Source organism: Leucopleurus acutus, assembly GCF_964270905.1.
Source record: "Leucopleurus acutus genome assembly, chromosome: 15".
Taxonomy (NCBI): domain Eukaryota; kingdom Metazoa; phylum Chordata; class Mammalia; order Artiodactyla; family Delphinidae; genus Leucopleurus; species Leucopleurus acutus.
Genome location: NC_139157.1, coordinates 16,840,115 through 16,857,257, shown reverse-complemented (window position 1 = coordinate 16,857,257; position 17,143 = coordinate 16,840,115). Strand labels below are relative to the sequence as shown.

Below are 17,143 nucleotides of genomic sequence, written 5' to 3'. Positions count from 1 at the left end.
TTTAAATTGTAAACTCTTGATCTCAGGATTCTACTCCCTGATTTTCCATAGAAACTTTCTCAGATACCCAACTTTATAAAGGTTTTCAGGAAAACAGTCTTAGAATCATAGATGTCCCTGGCTCCTGGTTCTTCCTTTAATCCGTTGTCAGTCACTGGAATGTACAGAGTGAATAGGAAAAGCCAGAGGTGTGAGGCAGGCACAAGGAGCCTGAAATTTCCATTTCTGTTTCTCAAAGTGGCCTGAGCTAATGCGTGTATCCCATCTTCCAGTCACCGTGCAAGTTATTAGGAAAAGCACCCTGACTGGGAGATAGCACCATGCAGTGGTTCTTATAGTGGGCTTGAGCGTCAGACAGGTTTGAGTGTGGCACCCAACTCGACTCCTGGCATCTCCGTGACCTTGGGCAAGTCACTTAAGGGTCAGGTGGCACAGCTCCTATGTCTAGCCATGAATTATTCTTACTGGAAGTGAGGCTGATGAGAGCAGCGCTTTCTGTGCGTCACCCACCCTCGCCAGAGGATCTGTGTTTGATGCAGCTTCCCTGCCCGGAAGGTGCTCTTTTAGGTCCAGAAACTTCCCTTGGAAGGAAGGGTAGCAGCGATGAAATGGGTATGCAAGGGCTCTTTCCTCTTCATATCTGCTAGAGGAAAGACCTCCTTGAGTCCGCCCTATAACACCCCCCCCCCCTTGCCTTTCTGGTCGCTTCCTGGATGAGCAGCTGTAGAGCGAAGGCGAGCAGGGAGGAAGCGTCCTCCTCTGGTTCTCTTCCAGGAGTTGGGGCGATGAGCCTGGCCCTATGGGGTCATGTTTTAATTATAATTTACGCCACTTGCTCTTTACCATCTCAGCAAAGTCTTGAACCTATCTCCGAGTACCTTTCATCGGCCTTTTGTAAACAGCTCGGCACACAGAAGGAGAATCGAGTTTCTGAAATGAGAAAACAAACAAACAAAAACCAAAAACCATATAGTACTAGAAGAAGTCGTGCTTCTTCCTGCCGGTGACTGTTTACGAGAGGGAAGTCAGCGGGGCCCCCAAGAGGTCGCTGGTGGCGCAGGAACTGAGGCCAGATTGTAGAGAAAGGGGGAAGGAAAAAAAACCCCAGAAACTTTCTTCCTTGTAGCGAATAATCGCCGCCCCCCCTCACCCCCCCTCCCCCGCTCCAGGCAGAGGCAGTAACGTGACACCCGAGAGAAACCCGTAGACCAGAGCTGAGAGAGGGAGGGAAGAGGGAGGAGAGAGAGCGGCGGAGAGCCGGAGGGAGAGAGGGGAGGAGAGGGAGGAAAACCCCTGTCAAGGAGGTGGAGCGAGGGGATGGTGTCCGCCTCCCGTTCCTCCCTGCCGTTTTTTAGAGGAGCCTGAACCCGGACAAAACACGCCGAGACCGACAGACACAAAGCCGGGGGGTCCACGCTGGCGCTGGAGGCGAGCCCCGGCGGCCGCGAGCGAGCCCGAGGCGCGGCGGGGCGCGGGGCACGGGGGCGCTAGCGGGCGCGGGCCGGGCGCGGGCAGTGCCGCCGAGCCGGGGCTGGGCACCTCGGCCGCTCGGGCCGCGGCGGCGGGGACCATGCCGAGGAAAGTCTCCTGAGCCCGGCAACTTCGGCCCCTCCCCGCCCCCACCCGGGCTGCCCTCGGCGCGGCCCTGTCCATGTGCAGCCGGCCGGCCGGGCTCTCCTCCTCGCAGGCGGATGGGTGACCTTTTCCTGGCACGGGCAGGCTGTGCAAGGCAGCGGAGCAGGCGATGAAGAAGAAGCAGCAGCAGCAGCAGCATCCCGGCAGCGGCGCGGATCCCTGGCCCCATGGGGCCCCTCTGGGGGGCGCCCCTCCCGGCCTGGGCAGCTGGAAGCGCCGCGTCTCCTTGCTGCCTCTCCTGCGCTTCTCCCTCCGGGACTACGGTTTCTGCATGGCCACCCTGCTGGTCTTCTGCCTGGGCTCCCTCTTCTATCAGCTCGGCGGGGGACCCCCGCGCTTTCTGCTCGACCTGCGGCAGTATTTGGGTAAGGAAGGGAGACGGGAGCGAGGGCGGCGCGCGCTGCTCGAAGTTGTGCAGGGGAGAGTGGGGCGCGCCGGGCACTCTGGAGCTGCCCCCGCCGCCGCCTCCCCGAGGCTCCCCAGGTGGGACGCCGGCGAGCATCGGTGCGGCGGTCCCGAATTGCTGCCGCCTCCAGCGCGTCAGTCTGTCTGCGCCTAGGCGGGGGCGCCGCGGGGTTGATGTGCCGGGCAGGTAGCCCGGGGCTGGGCGCTGCATACCTTCCCCCGCCTCCGCCACCCCCTCTGGGCGGAGTGCAGGCGTGTGAGTGAGTGTGTACGAGTGTGTGTATATTCAAACCTGGCAGAGTGGGGAGAGACGAGGGGCAGCGACTGCTCCTCCATGGCATTAGCGACCACAGTCCCGTCCCGTCCGGCGCTCGGGGTCGCGCGGGTGGGATTGACTCCTACCCACGGCCCGTTCTGTGAATTGTGCCCCACGAGAGCTCCTGCCCCCTGGCCTGGGTGGCCCAGGGGCAGTTTTCGGGCTCCACGCTGTCCCTGAGCTGCCTTGTGCTTGGGGAACCCCCTGCCCACCCCACTGTCCTCAGCGAGTGAGACGCGGGGAGCCGGGGTCCGGGGCGCGAGTCACCCTGGCCAGCAGTGTCGTCTACTTCGACTGAACGATCCTCAGCGCTGTGTCTCAAATCTGAACTTTTGAGGGGGGGGGGGCGGGTTGTGCCTGGCTTATTAGGAGCGAGGTCGCCTATTTTAGCAGAGGTAAGGAAGGAGTGTTCGAAGAGAGAAAAGAGCGTCTCCGGAGAGAGGGCGTGACCCGCAGCTCGGTGGTCCAGGCACGGGGAGAGCGGTGCCAGGGCCCAGCGAAAGTAACCCCCAGGCCCCCGGTGCGCGCCTTGGTTAAGGGAGGATGCACATCTCTCACAAGTCTTGCGGGGGCCGGGGCGGAGGGGAGAGGCTGGGAGGGATTCAGCTAATCGCAAACGTCCAAGGGGATAAACCTAAGCCCCCGGCAAACTTCGGCATCTGCGTGACGGGAGCGAAGGCGCAAAGGGAAGCCCCCGGAGCGCTGGCACCATAATGGGCCAAACGACTCCGGCGGCGGGAGGCTGCCACCCTCACCCACAGAAATCCCTTCGTCGCAGAAACCCCAGGTCTGGATAGCAGATCGTTTTCGAAGGAAAAAACCACTTCAACAAAGTGACAGATGTGTTAGAGCGTTTTCAAATGTACACGCAGATAAAATAATGTTTTTTTCCACGTAGAGAAGCTCAGATTTTAAAAGTTACACTTCTTTTTCAGTAGAAACTTTAGGGAACTACGGTTTTTCTAAGATGCTTTAGGGAAAATTAAAGGAAAATATTGCCCAAGTAGATTTCCAAACATATCTGGTTTCTCAGAGGATTTGGGGTAATATGCACTTTTGCTAAGGAGTCAACTCTCTTCTTTCGAGTTCTGTGTTAGGAAGTCTCACAGCCTCATAGGCTCTCCGATTCCTGCTAGTACCACACAGGTCACAATTGTTACGATTACCGACAATCACTGTTAACTGGCATAGGGAGGGAAGTGATTTGGAAGCTCAGGGGCCTTTCTCCATAAACTCTGATAATGAATTCTTTGGTGAGGTTCTTTTAAAGCGAAATATGCAGGCAAGTGATGTAGGGAAAGTACAGTGGACAGGGAAGGAAGACATCTGTGGTGTCCTGAGGAGCACTTGGCTTTGGGCAGGGCACTGGAACCACATGGGCCTCAGCTTTTCCATAGATAAAATTCTGGGCAGGACCAGATTGTCTCTGACACCTCCACGCAGCTCTTAAAATGTTATGGCTCTGATACCCTTCTTGGGGCTGGGGAGCCTGGGAGGAGGAAGGAGCAAAGGCATGTAGTGAGGCTAAAATCAGGAAACCGCAGCATCTAGCATGTTAACCTCTTGAAAATTCAACCAAATACGTGTGGTATCCAGAATTTAGTGTGCTTTCATTGTATATTTCAAAAAAAAAAATGAGGCCTGATAAATTTGGAGGCTTATTTGCTGGAAGGGTGAATTCACAGCATTTCACTCAGGGAACCAGGAAGAACTGAAGGATGGAATATTGCTCCTATTACTAACTCACCATTGAGTTTCTGACTGATGTAACAGGTTAAAAAATGACATCTTTGTGAACTGAAAATAGGATACCCTTGGCCAAATTTGTTCCCTGTTGTTTTGTTATGTAAACACAATGATTTTCAGGAAAAGCAGGCTTGTGGTCTTTAAGAGGATCTAAAATATACCCTTAATAAAATAAGGCCAAGGTATCTGCAGAACTACTCTCCCCTTGTTTCCTCCATTCTATTATTTTAGTGTCTGTGAAAACAAAACTGTGGTTAGTAAGCACATCCTCTCAATTTTCCTAGGTAGCCAATTTTGGAGGCAAGTATTTTTCTTAAATAAAAGTTCATATAAAGTCAAAATTTTCCAAATCAAAATAATATTTATAGCAATATTTGTCTTGACAGGATATTGTTTTTAATATACTTGTGTAATATATTACATCTGACATAGTAGCTACTAAATAAATATACTAAATAAATATCAAAGTGATGACTGCACTTATTGTATCAAATAGGTAGTGTGATGTTTAACATGTTGAATATTCTCACAGGAAAAAAAAAAAGGACCATTTATGATAGAAGCTAATATTTATTGGGTATGTGCCAATCAGTGCACAGGTAGGATGAAATTGTATTAGCATAGCAATATCATAGGTAGGTGCAGCAGTTATTCCCATTTTTGATATGGGAGAAGGGTGGGCAACGAAGTTCACCGACTTGCTGAGGGGCGCATAGTAAGTAAGGCAAGATTTGAACCCACATCCGGCTGAATCAAGTACCCATTGCATTAGCACTACAAGCAGTTTGAGAGAAAAAGGAAATAGAGCCAAGATGCGAGTGGAAATCTAAAGGGCTGACTGGCCAAAAATGATTATTTTTATTTCCATAATTTCACTTTCCTTTTCTTGATACTTTGAGTATCTTGAGGGGCCAACAGAGAAGGGAAATAATTCAAGCAGCTGGCCTGCCCTTAACTCCACCTTCCTGTATTTATCTCCATGTTCCTGCTTCCATGTACTAAGCAAATGAACTCTCCCAGAGCCACACAACTGGAGGTGATGTGAATTGGAATCAAATTAAATCTTAAATGCCTAATTTCTTTCTTTAGCAGTCGTTCACTGTCTAGGCGGGTAGTTCTCAATGTGCTGTCCCTGGACCTGCAGCATCAGCATCACCTGGACACTTGTTACAAGTGCAGATTCTCAGGTCTCATCCCAGACCTATGGAATGAAAGAGTCTGGGTGTGGGACCCAGGAATCCATTTTAGCAAGTCTTCCAGATGATTCTGATGCCTGCTTAAGTTCAAGAACATTGTTCTAGAGTTGCTTTCACAAGCAATTGCTTGCAATTGCTTTCACAAAGTTTCCTGTGTATTTGAGAGAAAGAGGGGGGATGAGAGAGAGAAGAGATTTATAAAATATTTAAAAAGTGATGGACATGGTTTCATTTTTTTTAAAAATTAATTAATTAATTAATTAATTTTTGGCTGTGTTGGCTCTTCGTTTCTGTGCGAGGGCTTTCTCTAGTTGTGGCAAGCGGGGGCCACTCTTCATCGTGGCGCTCGGGCCTCTCTCTGTCGCGGCCTCTGTAGTTGCGGAGCACAGGCTCCAGACGCGCAGGCTCAGTAGTTGTGGCTCACGGGCCTAATTGCTCCGCGGCATGTGGGATCTTCCCAGACCAGGTCTCGAACCCGTGTCCCCTGCATTAGCAGGCAGATTCTCAACCACTGCGCCACCAGGGAAGCCCCATGGTTTCATTTTTAAACTTCAGCTTTTAAAAATGCACCTGCTTTACTGCTTACGCCCCATTGTTTCAAGGGAAGGACCGGCCAACAGCTGCAGCCCCAGCTGGCTTTCGAGTTTCTGAGGTTAGAAGATGCACGGAATGAGGTGAAGGGGGGCAACCAGAAAGCATGGTGTGGAGAAAAAAAGGGAAAAGAGTTGGTAATGATGCTTTTTCTTCTCACAGGAACAGGGGTCAGACAGCTTCTTTTTTCTAGTCAGTTTGGGGAAGGGCAAAGTCTGTTCTTTTTAAAGATGCTTTTTGCTGCAACAGATTTATTACAAAAAAAAAAGGAAAGTAAGTAAGTCAGGGAGAGGAAAGTTATGCAGGCATAACTCTTGTCTTGATTCTTTTCCTCCTTGAAATAGGTGGAGAGAGGAGAGCATAAAACACACAATGGGATAAATAGCTGAATAGAGCAAATTGCTATACTTAACTTGGAGACCATAGTCTTTCCAGTTCAGTGAAATTATTTCATTTATTTTGAAGTGGCATTCAGACTTCGACTTGCTATGGAAAACCAACCAAAATCAAATAAAATCTCCCGCAGAAATTAGATTATGATGCAGCCTCTGCCAGTAGCCTCATTACTTATGAGCTGTGGAAATATCAAAAACTTGGAATAACACTCGTTACATCTATGTAAACCGAATAAGTCGGATGGCTTACTACTGATCCTGTACAACCGGCAAACTCTAATGATTTATTATCAGGACTTGCGTATGTGATTTATCCTTTATGGGGACTAAACCTGTCAGATTGATCTCAAGTTAATAGGCTTTCCTTTCCATTTTTAAATTATACTATTTAAAATGGAGATATATTACTTTAGTTTTCAGAATTGCTAATCTTTTTTTTTTTGCGGTACGCGGGCCTCTCACTGCTGTGGCCTCTCCCGTTGTGGAGCACAGGCTCCGGACGCGCAGGCCCAGCGGCCATGGCTCACGGGCCCAGCCGCTCCGCGGCATGTGGGATCTTCCCAGACCGGGGCACGAACCCGTGTCCCCTGCATCGGCAGGCGGACTCTCAACCACTGCGCCACCAGGGAAGCCCAGAATTGCTAATCTTGATATGTATATCATATATGAGCATGGCAATTTTGAGTCAGAAATGAAAGAAAAAGATGTAACTTTATTGAAGTTCTCTGAGTTGAAATGAATTTAAAGGAAAATGTGAAAATTGAGGTCCAGATCTGTTACAAAATAGCTTCTCTAAACCTTAAAAGTCAAATTAATTTTCCTTCTGCACATCATGCATGGTTTAAATATAGTATTCCAGGCCCCAGACAGCAATCTAGGAAATGAATGCATAAAATATGATGTTATCAATAGAAATTGTTGACATAAAAAGAAAATGACATTCTTGTTCATAGCTGCAAATTTATCTTATAGGGTTGGTTGGGGACACAGTAGCACTGTATTAGAAGAAGACAGAAAATGGAATTCAGCTATGGCAGACTGTTCTGTAAACACACAGCATGAATAGTGAAAAACATTCTGTCTTGTAAACTGTTTTTAACGTAGACTCGTCTCAGTATGAATTGTTTTAAAATACAGATAAATATGCATTATCTGGATTCTGTCTTTCTTCAAATTCCCTGTCATCAGTCCAGGTTTAAAACACTAGTTGGTTTTGTATTTGAGAAACTAGAATGAAAGTGCTCAAGCTTTTTGAGTCCCCAAAGAAAGAGTATCTTTTGCTTCCCTACAGGGAAGCTGCAGGAGCAGAAACTGTAGCTTGCCTTGCAGCTGTACTGAAGGGGGTCAGTGATGGGCAGTGAAAAGGCATCTTATTTGACAACTGTAGCTGCTAGAATGATTAGGAATTGTCACTTGCTTTTTTTTTTTTGGAAAGAAATGAGACTTGACCACAAATAAATTTTGTCTTACCTATATTTATTTTTATTATAGAAACTCAACTTTAAGCAAACAGTGATATACATAAATCCTTTTATTTGTCAGAAGTGGGGACAGAAACAGTAGCATTTCACCAAAAATCCTTAGTTGCAAAAGTCAAAAGAATGTAGCAACTATTGTGCAAGAACGTTACAAACAAAGCACATTTCAGTATATGCTATTAATTTTTTTTGAATAATTTAAAAAAATTAATTAGATTATTTATTTATTTATTTTTCACTGCATTGGGTCTTCGTGCTGCGCGTGGGCTTTCTCTGGTGGCGGCGAGCCGGGGCTACTCTTTGTTGCGGTGCGTGGGCTTTTCATTGCGGTGGCTTCTCTGTTGTGGAGCACAGGCTCTAGGCACGTGGGCTTCAGTAGTTGTGGCATGCAGGCTCAGTAGTTGTGGCTCACGGGCTTAGTTGCTCCGTGGCATGTGGGATCTTCCCGGACCAGGGTTTGAACCTGTGTCCCCTGCATTGGCAGGTGGATTCTTAACCACTGAACCACCAGGGAAGCCCTATGCTACTAATTTTTAAAATAGCTTTATTGAGCTATAATTCGCAAACATACATTTCACCCACTTAAAGTTTTTAATAGTTTAATAGCTTTTAATTGTTTTTTGTATATACCTAGGTAAGGGAAACTATTACGATAGTCACTTCTAGAACATTTTCATCACCAGAAAGAGAAACCTCGTTCCCCTTAGTTATCCCTTCACTATTCCTCCGTCTCCCCAAGCCCTAGGAACTAATCTATTTTCAGTCTCTATAGATTTGCCTCTTCTGGACATTTCATAGAAATGAAATCATATAATATGTGGCCTTTTGTAACTGGCTTCTTTTACTTAGAACATTGTTTTCAAAGTTCATTCATATTGTAGCAAGTATCAGTACTTCGTTCATTTTTATGGCTGAATAATATTCCATTGTATGGATATACCACATTCTGTTTATCCATTTATCTGTTTCTCATTTCAGTTGTTTCTATCTTTTGGCTGTTGTGCATAGTGCTGCTGTGAACTTTTGTGTGTAAGTTTTTGTAGGTACACGTATTTTCTGTTCTTTTAGGTATATACCCAGGAGTGAATCACTAGGTCATATGGTAATTCCATGTTTAATTTATCGAGGAACTGCTGAGCTGTTTTCCACAGTGGCTGCACCATTGCACATCCCCACCAACAATGTACGAGAGTTCCAGTTTCTGTACAACCTCACCAACACTTGCTCTTTTCCATTATTTTGACTGTAGACATCCTAATGGATGTGAAGTGGCATCATATTGTGGCTTTTTTTTTTTTTTTTGCATTTTCCTAATGATTAGTGATGTTGGATATCTTTTCCTGTGCTTGTTGGCCATTCATATATCTTCTTTGGAAAAATGTCTGTTCACACCCTCTGCCCATCTTTGAACTAAGTTGTCTTTCTCGTTTTGAGTTTTAAGTACAGTATCTGGGTATAGAGTAAAACCTAAATAAATTCCTAACGATTGAACCCAAAGACCTCTTTAAAAGACTCTTGGGGGTCTTACAGTTATGGATGACTTTGAATAGTAAACACTTTGCATTTAGCTCTAATGTATGAATATTCATAAATAGGTAGCACTTAACTATTTTACAGATGTCACAAAGATTATTGTGACTTATATGTGGAATATGAGTGTAGTCAGTCTTGAGCAGCAGACTGTAGTACAATGGAAATGAGTATTCTGTCTTTGTGTTTGTTCACTAGAGAGGAGCTGATGAGCTCAGCGTAGGGAAACATTTGGGTACGTTATGTTCCTTATATACTGTACTATGAGGCTACCAAGGAAATCTTGAGAAAATTGGAATTCATGTGCAATTCATTTTTATTCACACTGTGGTATAATATACAGGACAAATATATAGTCCTTCAGTAAATTAGTAAAATAAGTTAGGAATTTTTAGGAAGAAATTGTTTTTTCCAAAAGTGTTAGAAACTTTCAGTAGGTTTTAAAATATATATTATCAAAATAAGAAGCTTTAAAATAAGTACAGTCAATTCCATGCCTTCTGGAAAGAGACTCAATTTGAATAATTTGTGACACTCTCATATTAAAATTATCAGGGAGCCAGATAGCAGTTTAGTGTTGAGGGTATGCTGCACCTCTCCATCTATCTCAGGTTTTATAGCGGTTGTCTGTAATTTCCCAAAGCTAGCCACTGGCTCATTTTTCTTGCCTCACTACCTGCCTTTGCTTCTGCTATTGCCTCTTTGCTGATAGTTAAGGAAGCTCAAATTCCAGTGATGATCTGTGAACTCCTGTAGTATTTATTTCATGATCACTTTTGAAGTTTTGACATTCTACCTTGTATTGTGATAACTTGTGGGCAAGCTCCTTGAAAGGAGGACGCTCGTTCAAATACTTTCCATCTCTACTGTGACACCTCTGCTGGGTACCCCACAGGAACCCTTAGGAAGTGTCTGTTGATTCAATATATTTGCTAAGCAGACTATTCTTTTTTTTTTGTGGTACGCAGGCCTCTCACTGTTGTGGCCTCTCCCTTTGCGGAGCACAGGCTCCGGACGCACAGGCTCAGCGGCCATGGCTCACGGGCCCAGTGGCCCCGCGGCATGTGGGATCTTCCCGGACCGGGGCACGAACCCGTGGCCCCTGCATCGGCAGGCGGACTCTCAACCACTGCGCCACCAGGGAAGCCCTAAGCAGACTATTCCTTACTAGGGTTCTGCTTTGTTTTGCCCTTATTTTAAGTAGAGACCGTGGTGCAGTATGCCAGGAAAGACTCAAGCCAGTTGATTCTACAACCCATCTCTTTCTGGCTGTTTGAAGCATATGCTACAAGCAAAGATGTTAAAACCACTATGACATATACTTCTATAAACATTTCCTTCTGTGCACAGGGATAATTGTCCACCTCTTACCTGTGGGGATTTGGACTTACATTTATAGAGCTTTCCCTGTAATTAAGAATGCCTGCGGTCAGCCTAGAGATCTGGCTGCATACTAGAATTCAAACTTCTTGTTTCTTGTCATTTTCCTGAACCCTGAACCAGTTTTGGGAGTTTGCAGAATAGCAGTTTATCTCTTGCTCTAAGTCAACATCTTCCTTAGGTAGCAATTTGTGCTAAATTAGCTAGTACGTTTCAAGCATGAATTTGACTCTTTAAGGAGATGAGACCATAAGATTATGTGGTTTCTGAAATAGTGACTGAGCAGATTTTAACCTAGAATGGCAAAATGATAGATTATAAGATTAAGGCTCAGTGCACGAACCCATTGACCCTTGTTTAATGAAAGATATGGAAATAACCTTAAGTCATGGCCTTGACTGAGTAATTCTTAGTTCATTCATTGACAGATGATTTAAATAACCATTTACATTAGGCTGTAATGCATTTCTGGAGACACCATTGATGTTTTTCTAGCTCAGTGCATATGACTTTCACAGTCTTGATGAAAATAAAAATGAAAGTATTCTGAGACATATAAACTCCTTTGTTCAGTCCCTCAGAAAATATTCATCGAAAGCTTTCTGTGGGCCAGAAGCATCCAATACTAGAAAGAGCACAGGTTTTAGAGCAGAGATCTGGGTGTGATCACTGTGCTACCACTTATTAGCTGGGAGAACTTGGGCGATTCTCTTAACTTCTCCGAACCTTAGATGTTTTAGTCTATATGATGGGATTAATAATTGCTATTTTATAAAGTACTTGTCTGACTCAAGGCATGGCATTTGATTTCAGCAAATGCCAATTTTCTCACCTTATTCTTTGCTTCTCTCAGATGCCCTTTTCTTTTGGCCCACACACCCGTGCACACACACTTGCACAAGCACACATACTAGTGGAGTACGCAAATTCATTCATGGTTTGCTTCCATTTGAAAGCACCGTTCTACCCAAGAAATATGAAATGACTGAATCAGCATTTTTGTGGCTTATCTTGTCACCCTCACCCTCAACCTGGTGAGGGCTCTTCAACGGCTGATAAGCTCCAGTCATTTGCCCTGTTAACTTTACACACCAACCTTTCTGCTTCTCATCCTCTCTTCTGCCTCCTGGAAACAATCTTTAAAAAACGTATTCTTTGCACAGCCTGCTTTCCTCTGTTTTGAATTTATCCACACGTTTCCCCCCCTCCCCGCATTCACGAAAGAAAAGTAGTTGTACAGAGGGAGTATGGCGCTGCGCACTCTCTGCGGTCGCCAGCCGTTCTAGGACTGGACTGGCGATCCACGCGAATCAGACCCTTTCAGACGATCACAGTGTCAGGCATACACTGGGACTGCTGCTAGAGCTTCTCCCACTTGCGATGGAACGACCGCGTCCAGTAGCCTGGCACTGGTTTTTCTCTGGTTCCCATTTCCCTTCCATTGGAAGTCAGGGCAAGAGCAGAGAACCAAAGTAGCGGATCGTGTCTTTGTCAGAAGGCTGGGGAACTTGCTTCTGTTTTCCATTCTCCGCTTCTTCACGTTGCCTTCACCTGCCCAGCCACGGATGAGTGTAGGGGCCAGAGCCACAGGGCCGTTACTATCTGGTGTGGATGGTTACCCAATTCCTTGAGAACTTGAAAACAAATGGGATCTTACATTATTTGATAGAAAGTTAAATTTTGTCTAGGGAAACCGTGACCTTGCAGCGCCAACACAGAGCTTCCTGTTTTGACACGTGGGCTGCTTGACACAAATCCCTTCTCACTGGAGAAGCAGAACTGTCACGCAAAGCTGTGCGAGTGGCTGGCAGGGCCAGCGGACCTGGGTCTGGAGGGAGTCCGCAAATAGCTCAGGGGTCAGTGCTGTTAAGTCACACGAGCCTCCTCAGCTCATGTTTCTTTGCCTCCAAAATGAAGACGTTTGATTAGGTCCGGGATTCTCAATTGGTTTTGTTTCCTGGGACCCTCCCTCATCAGCAGCAGTGTTTCCATGTGGTCTTGATGGTCTATCTGGGAATATGTCCCAGTGGCCAGGAAAGGGAGAATGGGTGTGGCTCTGGGGTTCTTTAAAGAAGCTGTCTAGGTGATGGTGCCCCTTTTTTCTTTAGAATGACTGAATTAGGCGCTTTCTAAGGTCCCACCTACTCTAAAATCATGTGTTGAAAGAGTTAAGAAGCCATTTAACTGTAACAACTGAAACTGTAGGGTATGTCCTTTGGAGCCAAATGGTTATTTAAAAGCTTTCAGTAGTCAAGTGACCAAGGCAAGTAGAATATGCCAGAACATTTTAGGCCATCATTTTCAAAGTCTTAATCATTGTTTCGTTTTGTTTTGTTTTGATCTTAATTAAAATTAGCAGCACTCCCCATCCCTGCCCCCATCACCAGTTTGCCCCAGCCTATCTGGACGATTAAGGAGAGGATCTTGCTTCAGAAATTGTGGGAAGCAGAATGTCCTTAGGAAGGCAAAGAGAGAGAGGAAGCAGAGTAAGTCATGGATCTCCAGAATTCAGAGTATAATTGTGATAGGAAGAAAGAAGGAAAACAAGTAGGGATAAGAAAGCTGTGTTTTCAAAGAGGATTCTCACAGTCTTGGCCCAGCTGCCTACTGCTGGTCATCCCATTCCATTGTGGACAGCTTCAGTGGCTGAGGGAGTTCGCACAGTGTGGCAGGCTACTTCTTTGTGGCTTCTCTCTACTTCTGCTAGTTCTTCTGGGAGCTACGTAGAATAGTCTGTTGGGCTTCACCCTCTTTCAGAAAATTGAAGCTATGAAGGTGACTGTAATGGCCCTGCCATAAATCTTGTCCAGAAAAACAGATCTATCTTCCAGTAGTTCCTCATCTGAAGTTACTTTCAGATGCAGAAAGCACAAACAATAAATGAAAAAAAAAGAACAACATAAAAGCAAAACCTTCTGAACAATAACATCCCATAAACAAAGCAGAAAGACTCGGATTGGAGACAGATGTTTCTCTAGAAAATGGGATTAGTATGCAGATATGTAAAAGATCAATAAATCAATAAGAGAAGGAGAATTCATGAGATAAATGGGCGAAGAATAGGAGCAGGCAATTCACAGAAGAGCAAACACAACTGACCAATAAGCACATGAAAAGATGAAACGGGGCTTCCCTGGTGGCGCAGTGGTTGAGAGTCCGCCTGCCGATGCAGGGGATGAGGGTTCGTGCCCCGGTCCGGGAAGATCCCACATGCCGCGGAGCGGCTGGGCCTGTGAGCCATGGCCGCTGAGCCTGCGCGTCTGGAGCCTGTGCTCCGCGGCGGAAGAGGCCGCGACAGTGAGAGGCCCACGTACCGCAAAAAAAAAAAAAAGATGAAATGATTTTCATTCCCTTATGCATCTTAATCACTTTCCTCTGTCTCTGTGGCCCTTCAGTGGCCTGTAGAACTGAGGAATTCTCCAGTTCCCTTGCTTGGTGAGCCTCCTTTATGGGGAGGAGTATCAGGAGTGACTCTTTTCTAAACTGTCTTCTTTTGAAATGACTGTGCCACAGCCACCCGTGTTCTGTAGTCATGGCAGGTGACTGGAGCCGGGGGTGGGAGGTGAGGGCGTGCAGCTCTCTGGAGCTCTGTCTCAGGTCCTAAATACAAGACTTCCCGAGTCCTTGGCGCCACAGTTGTGTTGGATGGTCTGCCCCCTGAGATGCCCTTCTCCTCACTCAGAAGCACAGCCCGCAAGCCACTTCCAGTTCACAGCAAATAGCACCGTGCATTCTGCTCTGCTTCCTTCCATCCCTGAGACTTTGCTGAGTCTGTAAGAAGCAGAGGACAGGAGGAACTGACGTGGTGCTTAGAATGCAGCATCTTGCCTGGAAGTATTTTCTCAGTATTCCAGAGAACAGTGGAACTGACTCATCTGGTTGGAGTTTTACAGAAATGTGATTGCAGATTTTTTGCAACTTCATTCTACTTTAGTGTCAAAATTCAACCAACGATGTGCCAAAAAAAGTGTGTAAAGTCACATACAGATTTAGACGCTTGAAGAGGAAGTTATTTTTACTATAGTGGGGAAGAAAACAGAAAGTGATGATTGGCGGAGAATCCAAGGCAGGGCTGAGTCAGGAGGCGAGGCTGGGGCACACCTGCATCTCCAGTCTCACGAGACTGGCCTGGGAATTGTGGTGTGGTCGCCTCTTAGCAGGTCGAGTGAGGAGTTCCGGTGTGGTAGACCTACCTGGGGGAGGAGGACGTTGACATAAACTCTGCGTGTGATACCAGTTTAAGCCGTGTGGGGTTAATGTTGGTTCCTCCTGAAAATGTGTGTGTGCTCTCCAGGGTCCCTCCTTAGAAGCCGCTCTCTAACTAAGAGCTACATAAGACAAGGAGGTAAGAATGGAGAAACGGATTCTGGAAAGCTCCATAAACATGAAAGCCAAATGGCGCAGTGTCTTTAGTTTGCTTTAGCAGATGACTGGATTGAGGTCGTATTATTTTCTTGCTCGTGCTTTTCCCAGCTCAGAAGGCTGCTCTTGGCTTGCCCGGCGGAGATCTGAGGCCTTACGGAGTCTGAAAGGTTTGTGGTCATGTCCTTCTAGTCCTGTTGTGAGATGAGGAGGTTCCCGGAAATAAAGGGAGGGAGAAAGAAATATGTGGTAGCAGCCATAATCTCTATCTTTTCACTGCTCTCTTCAGCTACCATTTAGTGATAACATTTCCAGTCTCATGAGTTTGTAGCCTGATGGTGAACTTTTCAAATGCATTTAGACAAGGCTTTATTCAGGCCTTCTTGCGTCTTGCTCTCCTGTTCCTTATGGCTGGGGAGAGGTGTGTAGGTTTCATGAGCCTGCGTCTTGAAGTGTGCACAGTTACGGTGGTGCCACTCTGTTTGTGACCTGCACTCTGGCATAGAAAGTGTGGGTGTGGGCACATTCTTAGGTGTGCTCCCTAGCTTGGATAGGGAGAACCTACTAGAACATACTTCGGTTATTGGGCAGGCTTCTACTTTTGTGTTTCGTTTCTTTTATGGCATAATGCATTGCTGTTTCAAAACACAGCTCGCTCCCTTTCGCCAGATATTTCCCGGCCACCTTGTTGGAATGATAGGTGACTTTTTGTTAATTTCAGAGTAAGTCTTCCCCACAAGGCTTACACTTCATTGAAGTTTCACATCAATGAGACTTAAAGGATCAGAGAACATGAGTTTTCCTATTGTTTTCATATGCCCGCCCTCCTTCCCATTTGGCTCCTCTCTGTCATCTCTTCTATCTAATCAAGTTTATTCCTTCAACAAATGTTCATCAAACTCCAGTTGTGCACTGGGTGCTGGGTAGTGTGACTGATAACTCTGTCCCTGCCCTTGGGGGGCTGCATTCTACTAGGAGGGGCAGAGAAGGACTTAGGATAAATGTAAAGAGTGATGAACAGGGGTGTTTGGGAAGCCACAGGAGGAGAGTAGAAGCAGGGATTAGATCTGCCTAGCTGTGATTAGGCTAATGATGTCTTTGGTTAAGACCCTGTTAATGCCAGTAGCTAAGGGGTTCTCAAATCTGGCTGCGCGACAGAATTACCTGGAGAGCTTTGGAAAATACTGATTTCCATTCATTTGGTCAGGGGTGGGGCCTGGGCATCTGTATTTGTTTAAAGCTCCTCATGCAATTCTGATAGGCAACCAAACTGGAGAACCTGTATAGTTGATACGTGGCCCGATAGCTTTGTGTGTGCGTTAGGTCTTCTTGTGGTACTATTCAGAGATGCTTAGCCTATAGTCTTTTATTTGGTTGTGACTTATAACACTTTAGCTTTCAGCTTCTCTATACCAGCTCTTCTCAAACTTCAATGTGCGTTCAGATCACCTGGGAATTTGTTAAACTGTAGATTCAGGTGCAGTAGGTGTGGGGTGGGGCCTGAGATTCAGCATCCTCAACAAACTCCCAGTGTCACCGGTGCTGCAGTCGGAGGACCACACTTTGAGTAATAAGCGTCTACACTGTAGCATGTTTGGAATGTGATTAATGCTTGTAAACAGAAAAATGAGTGAGGGTTCATCCTAGCCCACTAAAGATCTGTGCTATTAAACATTTTATAAGTTTCTTTTAACTGAATTCTCATTCACCAATTTGATTGTTCGAATTTGAGAACATTAGATTTTTCTTAAGAATCACACACTTGCCTGATTAAAGTTTAAAATGTCTGCTTTTATTAATTTCTGCAATCCATAGTATTAAAATGCAGGCTGTTTGGAGATTTGTGAACATACAGATTTGACTTAATGTCAAGTTCATTAATAAGCATAGGAAGTTAAACAATTGGTCTTGGATGTAAAGTTTCTTCAAACAGTTATTGCAGATTCTTGCACTGTTTTAAATTTTAATGATGTCAGAATTCATTGCTAAGTGTCCTATTATCCAAATACTCCAAGTAAAGTTTTTTTTTTTTTTTTATGGTCAGAGCGAATCATTGGATATAAATTAAGCAAATAATTAGAATGACTCGGTGTAATGTTTTGAAAACAC

At 45.7% G+C, this 17,143-nt stretch overlaps 1 protein-coding gene across 1 annotated transcript in view; it reads left to right on the top strand.

Annotated features, from left to right (window-relative positions):
* The first annotated feature begins 1,401 nt into the window (after positions 1–1,401).
* UST (uronyl 2-sulfotransferase) overlaps positions 1,402–17,143 on the top strand; it is a 289,990-nt gene continuing 274,248 nt past the window's right edge. The window contains exon 1 of the mRNA XM_082855525.1: positions 1,402–2,000. Coding sequence (XP_082711651.1) covers positions 1,745–2,000 — 256 coding nt within the window. The 5' untranslated portion in view covers positions 1,402–1,744. The remainder of the gene's footprint in view (positions 2,001–17,143) is intronic.